Source organism: Neomonachus schauinslandi, chromosome 3, assembly GCF_002201575.2.
Source record: "Neomonachus schauinslandi chromosome 3, ASM220157v2, whole genome shotgun sequence".
Lineage (NCBI taxonomy): Eukaryota > Metazoa > Chordata > Mammalia > Carnivora > Phocidae > Neomonachus > Neomonachus schauinslandi.
This window is the reverse complement of record NC_058405.1, coordinates 1106318-1118643: the sequence shown is the minus strand read 5'-3', so window position 1 is coordinate 1118643 and position 12326 is coordinate 1106318. Positions and strand designations below refer to the sequence as shown.

General features: G+C 57.4%; 1 protein-coding gene across 1 annotated transcript in view; it reads left to right on the top strand.

Annotated features, from left to right (window-relative positions):
* Positions 1 to 12326, top strand: part of ATP11A (ATPase phospholipid transporting 11A) — a 63762-nt gene that overhangs the window by 22349 nt on the left and 29087 nt on the right. Inside the window, exons 11-17 of the mRNA XM_044913327.1 lie at positions 5 to 155; positions 518 to 715; positions 3382 to 3555; positions 4776 to 4939; positions 6493 to 6564; positions 7874 to 7947; positions 11364 to 11467. Coding sequence (XP_044769262.1) covers positions 5 to 155; positions 518 to 715; positions 3382 to 3555; positions 4776 to 4939; positions 6493 to 6564; positions 7874 to 7947; positions 11364 to 11467 — 937 coding nt within the window. The remainder of the gene's footprint in view (positions 1 to 4; positions 156 to 517; positions 716 to 3381; positions 3556 to 4775; positions 4940 to 6492; positions 6565 to 7873; positions 7948 to 11363; positions 11468 to 12326) is intronic.

The window sequence follows — 12326 nt, the reverse complement described above, 5'->3', positions numbered from 1 at the left end:
TTAGATCCATGAACGTGTTCCTCATTGTGTACCTCTGCATTCTGATCAGTAAAGCGCTGATAAACACCGTCCTGAAGTACGTGTGGCAGAGCGAACCGTTCCGGGATGAGCCGTGGTATAATCAGAAAACTGAGTCAGAAAGACAGAGGAACCTGGTACGGAACGTGCCCCCCTTTGCAGTGATCAGAGACACCCTGTGGGCTGTTGTTAGGAAAATGTGGCAGGAGAATGTGAAGTCTTGACTGATGACATCTTCGTAATAGAGATTTGGAAGGTGTATCCATTGCCTCCTTACCCTGGTTGCTGCTGTCTTATTTGGGTATTTGCTTGTACGGTCTGGAAAGGGATTGGCTCCCACAGTAAATTCATGAGGGGTGCAGCATGAACGCTTCTAGAACCCAGCACAGTGTCCTGTCTTTAGAGAGTGCCTGTATTTATAAATGGCCACCAGTGCAATCCGAGCAGAACTCTGAGATGCTGGCAAGGGGGTGCGGGAAATCACGCAGTGCTCTCTCAGTTCCTCAGGGCGTTCACGGACTTCTTGGCCTTCATGGTCCTCTTCAACTACATCATCCCCGTGTCCATGTACGTCACGGTGGAGATGCAGAAGTTCCTGGGCTCATATTTCATCACCTGGGATGAAGAAATGTTTGACGAGGACACAGGAGAAGGGCCTCTGGTCAACACCTCGGATTTAAATGAAGAATTAGGACAGGTCAGTACCTGCGGCATCCTCTTCCCAGATTTGCAGATGATCGCGTCCCTGTGTTCTGTTCCCAGGCATGTGGATTCTAAATGATCCCTGTCATGGGGGCACATTATCCGGATGGTCCAATGAAAAAGTTTTCCACTTTCATTCATTCCTAGGGATGCATCTCACAACTCATGAAACACAACAGCACGTTCGTTTTTTATACTTTATTTATATGACAATTGATAGTGCTTTTCTGTATACGATTTATGCAGAATCAGCTGCGTTAGCTGATTGTTACAAGCTCACCCATGGCCTTGGTAAGTGGTGCTCATTCTGGGTTTTAATGCTGTAAATTTGGTGAGTCCTTACTTTACAAGCATTGCACTCAGCTCTTAGGCCAGATTTCCTTCTCTGAACTCAGAGTGAGCAGTTTTCCTTGATTTGAAGATGAGCAAAGTGAGACCTCAGCATTCCAGTGGCTTGGTGTATCGCAGACTTCAGACACCTCATTGCAGCCCTGCTGTTTGCTGACAGTGGTGGCCAAGCTCTGTGCACCTGAGCGTCTTAATCTGTAAAATGGGCGTGATTCCGTATACCTGCCCCACCACAGTCCTGTGCTGAGTGGGGCCTCAGAGCTGTGGTGTGCTGCTTCCCTGGGACACCAGCTCTGGAAAGGCTGCCGCTCTGGCCCTGACCCTTTCCTGAAGAGCGTTTGGTAAACAGTAGTTCACTCATTTATTAAATAAAAAAAAAAAAAAGTAAGAAATTTGGGGGAGTAGTTTTGCAAACAGGGCCATTTTAAAGATTTTATTTATTTGAGGGAGAGAACGTGCGCACACGGGGGGTGGAGGGGCAGAGGGAGAGAACCTCCAGCAGACGCCTCACTGAGCATAGAGCCTGACGTGGGGCTCGACCTCATGACCTTGAGATCATGACCTGAGGTGAAATCAAGAATTGGATGCTTAACTGCCTGCGCCAGCCAGGCACCCCACAAACAGGGCCATTTTAGCAGCTGAAATCCACCCCAGAGAGTCAGTCTGTAAACAGACGCTCAGACTCAGCTGGGGAACCCCTGCCTTTACCCCCTTGGGTCACGGGTACTTGTTACCGAGAGAGAACTTGCTTACTGATGAGCACGGGTTTCAGGGCGCCCCTCCGGCACGTGCCGCTCTGCGGGCTATCGTCTGCTCCCAGACAGCCGCACAGGAACCCCGACTCGGTCACCCGGCACTAGAATAGCTTTACGTCTGCATATTTCACATCCTTGGCAACAGTACACAGCTCATGCTGTGTCTTCCTGAGAAATTCTTAGAGGAAAGCATCTTTCTGTAACAAGAAAAGTGTGGAGCAGTGGTTAGTACAGTGAATTTGACTCAAATTATCTTGTAACACCAGCGTTCTGGAGGTTTGTGGAAAGTTGTTTCAGAAGACGGGCCTCCAGGGCGCCTGGGTGGCTCAGTCAGTGAAGCATCTGCCTTCGGCTCAGGTCATGATCTCGGGGTCCTGGGATCGAGCCCTGTGTCGGGCTCCCTGCTCAGTGCGGAGTCTGCTTCTCCCTCTCCCTCTGACCCTCCCCCACTCGTGCACTCGTGCTCTCTCTCTCTCTCTCAAATAAAATCTTAAAAAAAAAAAAAATAGAAGATGGGGCCTCCCGAGATGTTCGTTATTATTGTTGATCCTCACTCTGAAAAAAGTCAGGTGGCAGTTACTTCAAACAACAGAGCTACCATGCCGGGGACCTGTCACACGCGGGCTCCCTGCTCCTAATTGTCCAGAGCATGGGAGAGGCTCAGTGGTGTTTTGAGCAAGCGTTTGGACTGCAGGTCGTCTGCTGTGTCCTCAGAGCTTACTTGTAGAACCAGGCACACAGGGAAAAGGCATTTTCTGCAGAGGGATTAAGACAAAAGAGAACATCTTGCTGAGACTAAGTGAAGAAGGCAGACCATGAAACACTTGGCCGGTGTGTCTCTTCTGCTTCCTGCGCTCCTGCACTTTGACCCTTACACTCTGCCTCCTGTGCGTGCGCCAGGGCGCGTGTTGGGGGCAGCGGGCAGGTTTCAGCTGGTGGGGACATCCTCCCGCTGTTCCATCGTCCAGAATTCCACTGTTACTCCTGATGCACACATAACTGGAATTGGGCCCAGTGCAGAGCTTAACACTGGGTATGGTTTTCGGTCTGAAATCTGTTTTGCCCTTTTGTTCTGATTCTTGTGTCCTAAACGGTACTGTGAGCTTTGACCTCCCAGACCTTGCAGAGTAAGTTCAGGTTTATCCTCCCTGTATCCTTGATTTTCTCGTTAGAGAGGATTCAAGACTCCCCCCGCCCCGAGTCTCTCTTTCCGAGAAGCGGCAGACCAGCTCCACGCAGTGCTTCTATCCGTAGACTGAGAGACAACAGGGAAACCGTCGTTTTCTGGGGAGCACGAAGCTCTCGCCTACACCTCCTACGCGTCTGGATCGGGACCGCTCAGCCCTGGCAGACGCTGGAGGAGGCTGGGGAGCCGGCCCACGTGCAGTTCTGCCTGCCCCGGCGGTGTGGGGGGCCCGCCCGGAGAGGCCCCTTCCCGTGGGGAACGTTGATGTTAGGAAGCGAGGCTGCGCTGGGCTCTGATTCGGCGGGTGGCTCCTTCTCTGAGAAGGTCATGCAGCCCTGGCCAGCCCCACGCAGCGGCACTGTGTGTCCGCAGGTCGAGTACATCTTCACGGACAAAACCGGTACGCTCACGGAGAACAACATGGAGTTCAAGGAGTGCTGCATCGAGGGCCACGTGTACGTGCCACATGCCGTGTGCAACGGGCAGGTGCTCCCCGGCACCTTTGGCATCGACATGATCGACTCCTCCCCGGGCGCTGGCGCCAGGGTAGGTGGCCACGCACCCCCGCATGTGTGTTCCCTGGGGGCCATCACCGCCACGCTGTCCCCAGGTCCCTGAGCACAAGGCAGACCGGCGCCACCCCATGTCCCTGGATCCCCTGGCGACCCGCGTCGGGAACCATGGCACGCCACCATTTCCTGCCCGTGAGTCCACGGTCACGGCTGTGTGGAAGTCAGGGCATGTGGTGGGCTGAGAGCAAAGTGGCTGTGCACACCATTGTCTGTGCTCACACGCGTGTGCACACTCTGGCTCAAGCACGTATGCACATGTGTATGCACACACAGGGACACGTGCGCCCATGTGCACACACACACCCAGGCGTGCCCCCACTCCTCTGTGTATTGCATGTATACACACATGCACACAGGCCCATCCCATGTGCACACATCCTCACGCATGTGCACACACTAACATGTACACGAATGCTCGTCATGCTCACAAGCATGTATGCGCACGCACACACACCCTCATATGTGTGCACACACAGATGCATGTCCCATATGCTCACATGTGCATTGTATGTACACACATGCACACATAGACACATGCCCATGTGCTCGCATGCACGCGCATGTACACACAGGCACACGTGCACACACGCCCAAGCCCTGTGACTCCAGACCTCAGCATCTCCGGGAGGTGCTGTGACCCCTCACCATGGTCACATGGTCAGTGAGAAGATCATTCCTAAAACCTTGGTGACCACAGAGCCCTGTGCAGGGTCCCCTGGGGACGCAGGGCAGCTCGCCTTGGCAGGTGGTGCCGTGATATCCCCTAGGGACCGAGGCACCACCGTATCCCCTGCCACGTCTGCCTCAGACGGTTTCCATGTGGAAACTGCTCTTTCAGGGCAGAGTCTCAGAGGGAGGGCCCGTGGTCTGTGGCCCACGTGGGCCTCGGCCACACCCCAGCGCCCCTGGGAAGGTGGTCAGGGCCCCCGCAGGGCATCCAGGCTCCCGGATGCCGAGTTCACCTCCTCTGACCTTGAGCCGGTGTCCTCACCTCCCCTGCTGAGAAGTGCTGGAGAATGAAGAGAAGCCACGCTTCCACTCCTCCCCGTGAGCACCGGACCCGAGCCTAATTCATGGCTCCTGAGGCCCACGGCGGCATGTGCTGTTTCATTGTTCCCTGTCTTCTGCGTATTTTCTGTGTACTTGAGGCTGATATGGCATAGATCTGGGGGGCTTTGTGCCGTGCTTGTGTAGGAGCGAGAAGAGCTGTTTTTCCGGGCCCTGTGTCTGTGCCACACCATCCAGGTGAAGGATGACGATGACGCGGATGGCCCGAGGAAGTCGCCAGACTCGGGGAAATCCTGTGTGTACATCTCGTCTTCTCCTGACGAGGTGGCCCTTGTCGAGGGTGTCCAGAGGTAGGTCCCTGGGTGGGTGTGGCTCGCAGGGGCCATGCCGACATGGTCTCCCCTGACTGTGGGCTGGCCCTGGAGCGTCCCGGGGTGGCCCTGTGCCGGGACCCTGGCTGCAGGGTGGGCAGGCAGGTGGAGGCTTCATGCCCCGTGTCCTCCACCTCCGTGCTGGCGGGTGAGGGTCCCTCCCGCTCACACCCTGTGCCGGGACCTTGCTGCAGGGTGGGCGGGCAGGTGGAGGCTTCATGCCCCGTGTCCTCCACCTCCGTGCTGGCGGGTGAGGGTCCCTCCCGCTCACACCCTGTGCCGGGACCTTGCTGCAGGGTGGGCGGGCAGGTGGAGGCTTCATGCCCCATGTCCTCCACCTCCGTGCTGGCGGGTGAGGGTCCCTCCCGCTTCTCACAGCCTGCTGCCGGCGTGAGAAGCAGCCGTTACCGCTGCCGGACTCCGTCGCTGTCTTTTCAGCTTCGTCATTTTCCAGAATTCCGTCTTCTGTATCACCTGTTCCGTCTTCTGCTTCCTCACTCTCGCTGTGATTACGTACAGTCGCTTCTGCTTCTCAGTTACAGCATTTTTTATTTCGGCCTGACTAGTTTTTAGGTCTTTTATCTCTGCAGACAGGGTTTCTCCGTGTCCTCTATGCTTTTTTCAAGCCCAGCATTCTTAGGACTGTTCTAAATTCTTGTTCAGGCGCATTGCTTATGTCTGTCTGGAGTAAATGCCTGGCTGTGGATTCTCTTTATCGCGGTCTTAAATGGGCGGTTCTCCTCAATTCTGTTAAAGATGCAGACAATCTTAGATGCACTTTACGGCAAGTCGTCTTTGTCAGTCCTAACGAGCGCTCAGAAGTGCACCACATATCAGAATTTAGGACGGGCTGTGCCTGCCAGCCACGGTAGACTCACCTCCAGGAAGCCTGTCAGCTCGAGCTGGGGCGAGTGGACACCCTGTCCCCACGGTCCCACGGCCCCCTTGCATCATCGTGGCCACAGCTGTGTGGGGATGACGCATCCACCTCCCCATCTCTGAGCTCCTGGCGTCCAGGAGCCACGCCCTTGTCTCCGCACCACAACACCGGGTGTGCTGGTGGAGGAGCGGGGGTTACGTGGTCCACGCTCTGCGGACGTTTTTTGACTGGCTGCTGGCGCTGGATCATGGTTCCCGGATCAGTACAATGAGAGGGTTGTCCTGGAGACTTGACAGTCTCTCAGGGTCCTTGTAATTGTGACACGGCAACCCTGGCTAAGAGCCCCACTGCTCAGTAAGCAAGAAGGGGTCCCTACAGGGGCCAGTCCACAGACCCGCCCTTGTCCTTCTGGAACCCGCTGACGCTTACCAGTCCGAGGGCGGGATAGGTCAGAAATTCTGTTCACTCTGGGAGAGTTTCTTGAGCCGGTGAATAAATCACTATTTTAATCTCCTTAGTATGTAATTCAGCTCGCAAGCTCTGTTTTACCACAGTTATTTTTCTTGACAAGAAAGCTTTCCCCAGACTTAAATGTCTGAAGGAGGAGCATCAGAACTAGAAATTGAGCTCCGACTTGCCCTCCTCTTTGCAGACTTGGCTTCACGTACCTGCGGCTGAAGGACAACTACATGGAGATCTTAAATAGGGAGAACGACGTGGAAAGGTGAGCGCACTGCACGTTTATGCCAGGTGGAAAGACTCTTGCTCACCGTGGTCTTCGTGGGGAAACCCCAGGCCCCTGTCCCGCTCCCATGCCTTCCTCCCCTTCCTCTGTGACGGCCCCGGAGCGTCGCCCGCAGGCTGGGCGGTGTGGCACCCCCGGGAGCGCTCGCTCAGAGCCGTCCCAGATGAGGCTCTGGGCGTCCCTGCAGCGTCTGGGGTGTCTGTGCTGAGTGGCCCCACGATGCCGCACTCCCCAGTCTCCAGACGCCCTGCAGTCAGTCCGAGCCGCTCTGATGCTCATGGCTCCCGTCTGTCTCCAGGAACCACACGTGTTCAGTGTCGTGACCGTGTCCGTCAGAGACGGCTGGTCCCAGAGACGGAGGGCATATCTTGAGTCTTGGCTCGGAGCTCCGGCTCTCCTTTCTAAATAAACTTGCGATAACGGGTACAGGCAAAGACAGGTGACAGAGAACGTCAGGCTTGGTGGTTGTGGCCGCAAAAACCCCTGGATTTTAACGTTTCCTTAAGAAACGTGGATCCTGCGTCGGCAGGGGTGGCGAGCCCCGACTGGAACTGGCTGCCGGTCCTGGGTCAGCGCGGTGGCGCTGTCCCTGGGGCGCTGGCGGCTCCGGGAGCTGCGCGACCACCTGCGGAGGGCAGAGCCCCGCCTGCTGTCGGGCTCCGGGCTCCACCCGAGGCGACAGGTGGGCTCCCGCGGAGGGGAGGACACCCTCGGGGTGCTGCCCAGCGGGGCACGGGCCCCCCTCCAGCTTGCAAGCCGGCTGGCACCGTGAGGCTCACCGCCCCCCTGAGCCGCAGCTGGGGTCTCTGGACCCCGAGGAGTTTCTGGGGGCGTCTGTCGGGGTGGCTGAACTACCGTCAGTACTCCAAATGCCAGCAGAAATCATGGTCTTTGATAATGACCGTGCGAGCCGCCTGCGTATCGGTTTTCTTCGCTTAAATGATTTTTATGAACTTCAAGGACGCTGGTGTATTGCCAGGATTGCCAGCTCTGATAGGCCTGTGAGTCCGTGTTCAGAACTCAGGGACGTGAATGTGCAGGTGGTGTGGTGGACAGACTCCCAGGGCACCTTGGGCCGGGGTTGAGCCCGCGGGAACCTGGCCTCAGCCTCCCCCTCCTCCCAGCCGCCAGGAGCACAGTCCCTGCCCCGTGCATCCCGACGGGGCGGGCATGAGGACAGGGCACAGGACACCCCAGACGCTCTGCCCCGGGAAGTGCTGTGCTTCCCCAGCTCCAGGACTTCAAGAGCCAGATAGGTAATAAAAGCAATTTTTGATCTCTTTTTCAGGTTTGAATTGCTGGAAATTTTGAGTTTTGACTCAGTAAGAAGGAGAATGAGTGTGATTGTAAAATCTGCTACAGGTAGGAATGTCTTTTTCCTTTGATTTTTTGAATTATATGTTGTGGTGGTTGTATTCTCATGCTTGCATTCTATAGGAGCTTTAGAATCTAACCATTCGTTCTCTGTAAAAAAAACGAGGTGAGCCCACCACAGGTCACAGGGCTCCTCAGCATCGCACCTGGCGCAGGTGCAGCCCCTGTGGGTCCCGCTTGACTGGCAGGTCCTGCAGGGTCTCCCCTCCCTCCCTGCAGCCGCCACACACAGCAGCCTAATGTCACCCACCCGCAGCCTTCCAGTCTCCTGCCGCCACGTCCATCCTAAAGATCCTGCCGGTGCCCTGAGGCACCTGCTGTGTCAGGCAGACTTCTCCGGTGCCTAGCACTGATGCCCTGAGCTGCCTTCCCAGCTTTCCACCCCAGGCCAACCCCAAATGTGCATGTTTCTACCTGGAGCTCTCTACTTGGTGGGATTTTTCTACCTGGAGGCCCTCTGCCTGGAAGGACTTTTCCACCCGGAGGTCCTCTACCTGGAGGGACTTTTCCACCTGGAGGCCCTCTACCTGGAGGGACTTTTCCACCTGGAGGCCCTCTACCTGGTGGGGCATTTCCACCTGGAAGGACTTTTCCATCTGGAGGCCCTCTACCTGTTGGGACGGTTCCACCTGGAGGGCCTCTTGCTGGTTTGCACTTTTCCGAGGGTAGCTCAGCAGCCACCTGGTAGGGAGCCTTCTGGCTGCGTCAATCAGGTGAGCTGTTCGTCTGTCTTCTGACCTGGCCAGACCATAAGCATCCTGGATACAGAAGCTAGACTGTTCTCAGCGTGCGGGCACTCCTGCGCTGCTCCTGAGCACCGAATCAATACCGCTCAGTTCAATTTACTTAATGCGGTCGCAATTTCAAAATGGCCTCTCAGCAAAAGATGTGGGATCTTATTCCTTTTTGTTTCTTAGGCAACACCAGGCTGTGTTTATGTCTTTGGAAGGTTGCCTGGTAAGCAACCAAATACAGCCACCATCCTGAAACCAAACAGACTGAGCCTGACGTAGTGACTGAAGGCACGCTGGGGATTTTGTGTCACCAGTGTCCTTTGTTACAACAGGAGGCAAAGGCGGTCGATGTCCTTAAGCAGGAGCCTTGTGATGGGGTTCTGGGGGGGCCGGCAACGGCTTGTCTTCCTCCTCAGGCCGCAGAGGACGATGTGAGGTTGGGGGTGCATCTTTCGGCAGAACCCTGTGAGTCACTTTCCGGGGTGCTGCACAACAAGCCTGGGGAAGGCACATGGCCGCTCTGGGTGCTCTCCCTGTGTGGTCCCCTCACCCCTGAGCCTGTCATCAGCGTGGCAGACTGGCGTGGCCCAGCCAGTGAGACCTGCACCGAGTGTCTCGGGACATAACAGCGTAAACGCTGCCTGTAACACTGGAGATGTTCTGCCACTCGGTCAGCAGGTCGTGGGAAACAGTCACCCAGAATGTTGAAGAACACACCCAGCTGTGCTCGGGCGTGTGGGGGCGGGCGGCTCCACCGCGCAGTCCACGCTCCCTCCCCAGGGTTGAAGCCACTCAGGGCCCCGGAAGAAGGTCATCGAATTGGAACTTGACCTCACTGGCCCTTCGCCACGTGGCATTCCCTGTGGGGATGGATGCGCCGCCTTGCAGCTGGGTCACGTCTGGGAGACGGTTCACGAGCCGGAGGCGTGACCGCGCCACCGTTACTCACCAACTCCCGCCCCCTCTGTGCTTTCTGTGGGGCTGGGCGCCCACAGGGCGGAACCCTGGGAAGTGACCGCCACCTTCCCGCAGAAGGGCTTCGTGGGGCTGCAGAAGGAGCGCGGTCACGTTAGGAATCATGTCCATGGCAGTCAGGCCGGTCCAGGGCCCCTTCCGTGGGGAGGCGTCTGCCCGTTCCCAGGGGTTCCCCTGCAGCGCTGCAGGCTTACCGGGACAGACCACGTGGCATCTGAACCAGCCACGGCACCAATTAATTTCAAGAGAAGTTTGAATAATTAATTAAACAGGTTGTTCTTCAAGTGGTAATGCACCCCTGGAGATGAGGCTAATTGCTCTGGTTTCCAGCCTGGTGGGTACAGGAGACCACAAGGCCCTGTGGCCACAGCTCACTGGGTGGCGGGTGGCGCCCGTGCGGGCGTTCCTCTGCTGACTGGCCTCTTGACAGAACTGGAAGAGCAACCTCCAAAGATCCACAGAGCGGCTCTTGTCTTTTGCAGAGTGAAGTTTGATTCACACTCCGGATATTTTTATGTCAGAGGCTGTCCGTAACCAAGTCCCAGGGCCGAACACGTCCCACCTGGAGCGTGTGTGAGGGAGTGACAGGTTGAGACAGTGACAAGCCATTACCGTAAATCCTCATGATTTTTCATGAAGTCGTCTCGACTGCCCTTCTGGCTGTAAAACCACATCTGAAGAAGAGAGATCTGGAGTCAGGAGTGGGCTCTGCCCCAGGCTGGTTGTGGGGCCAGCCCAGCCTCCAGTCTTCACGGCTCGTGACCAGAATCCGGGCCACAAACCCACACAGTTGGCGGGCCTGCAGGGATTGGGCGCCCTGCCCTGCGGGGCCCCAGCCCAGCCCCATGTGCTGGCGGCCTGGACATCACTAGACGCCATCCTTTCTGGCCGTAGGTTGACCTGAGCCTTGGTTTAGTCTCAGGACATTTGTGAGCATCAGTTGTGCTGTTTTGGATGTCGCGCTGTGTGCCGCAGGAGTGAGTCCCTTCTGGGGTCAGTGGGGCTCCGGACGCCGCCGCGGAGTTCAGGCGCCCTTGTCCAGGCACACTCGTCCCTTGTCCCACTCGTCCAGCAGCCGTGCACACACAAAGCCGGCCCGGTGAAGTGCCACATGACTTTCCGGGCCCAGAGATTCGTGGCTGGGAGAGGAGCCTCCAGGAGCGGGGGCCTCTTGACCAGAGCTGGTGTCTTCTGTCTTGTTCTCGCCTCTTGGTCTTGGCTGGAGTTCCCTGCTTACCTGGAAGAGAGAATTGTTTTATCTCGGGGGGAAGCATGTGTCTGCCACACAAGCTCGTGCGAAGCCGTCAGGATATGACTTGAGGTGTGGGGGACATTGCACAACAGGCGTCCCGTGGGTCTTGTTAGTGCAAAGGATGGACACCCAGCTGCAGCATCTCTGCGTGGGGCTGCGTGTAGGCCGGCCACGCCCCCGTGTGCTTACCGCCCCCCCGGGGGCCACCCAGCAGTGGTGACGCTGGGCTTCTTCCTGGTCCTCAACTCCCCGTGAGCTTTGAGGCCACGGGAAGGACGATTTAACTTTCTCCTGACTGCACGTGGTAACAGGTCTCAGGAAATCCCTATGACGGTCTCAGCGCTGGTGTTCCTGTTTCTGTTTCTTCATAAAAGCACAATGTGAAGAATAATCTAGTGTTCCCTCTAGTATGATTAAATATCTTTGTTTCCCTCACTTTATAGGAGAAATCTATCTGTTCTGCAAAGGAGCAGATTCTTCAATATTTCCCCGGGTGATAGAAGGCAAAGTCGACCAGATCCGGGCCAGAGTGGAGCGCAATGCAGTGGTGAGATGGGGCGGGGGGCGGCTCGCGAGTCCCACGCGGGGAGGGCGGCCTGGCCACAGCGCCCTGTGCTGTCCCCTGAGGGACGCACTCTGACGGCCACATGCGCCCCACGTGAAGAGGAGCCCCGTGGATGCCACACGGGCGGTGCCGCTGACACGCCCCAACTCGACTGCTGCGAGCTTTCGCTGTGGGGTGGGGGGTGCTGCTGGTGGTTGTGGGGTCCGAATTATAGGCACGTCTGTGGTGATTGTGTCAGGGTCCCGAGGGATTTCTGGTGATTCGCTTCTTCATCGAGAAGCCACTTTCCATGGCCGCTTCCCCTGCGTGCTCCCCCCCACGTCTCGGGCTGAGGGCGTCACCCGCCTGCCCCACACCTCCAGCAGCGCCGCGCGGCTGGTCCGCTCGCCTGGGCGCCAGCCCCCCCCCGGGCGCCAGCCCCCCCCCACCCCCCCGGCAGGTGCGCCGCGGGTGCAGGGGGGCGCGTGCCTGCCTGACCCCCGTCCTCCCACCCTCCACACCAGACCTAAGCCAGGGACGGTGGCCCCTCACAGCCTCCTCCCCGCTGCTGCAAACCACAGAATTTCATGCGTAACTGGTTGTAAACCAAGGGGTGTTGGCCAAGGGAGTCTTGGAAGGCGGGTTGGGAATCTTCAGCCGCGCTTTCACTTACCGAATGAACGGCCTGAGTCAGCCCGCGGCGCTCACGGGAGCGTCGGTGCGAACCGCGAGCGGACTCACGGCATCAGGCGGACTGAGTGCCGCGCCCCCTGCGCAGCTACTCCGCGCTCACACCTGGTGGGGTGTGCGCGGGTTGTGTGTGCCGGGGTTGTGTGCGGGGTGGGGGCGGGGTGTGCGGGGG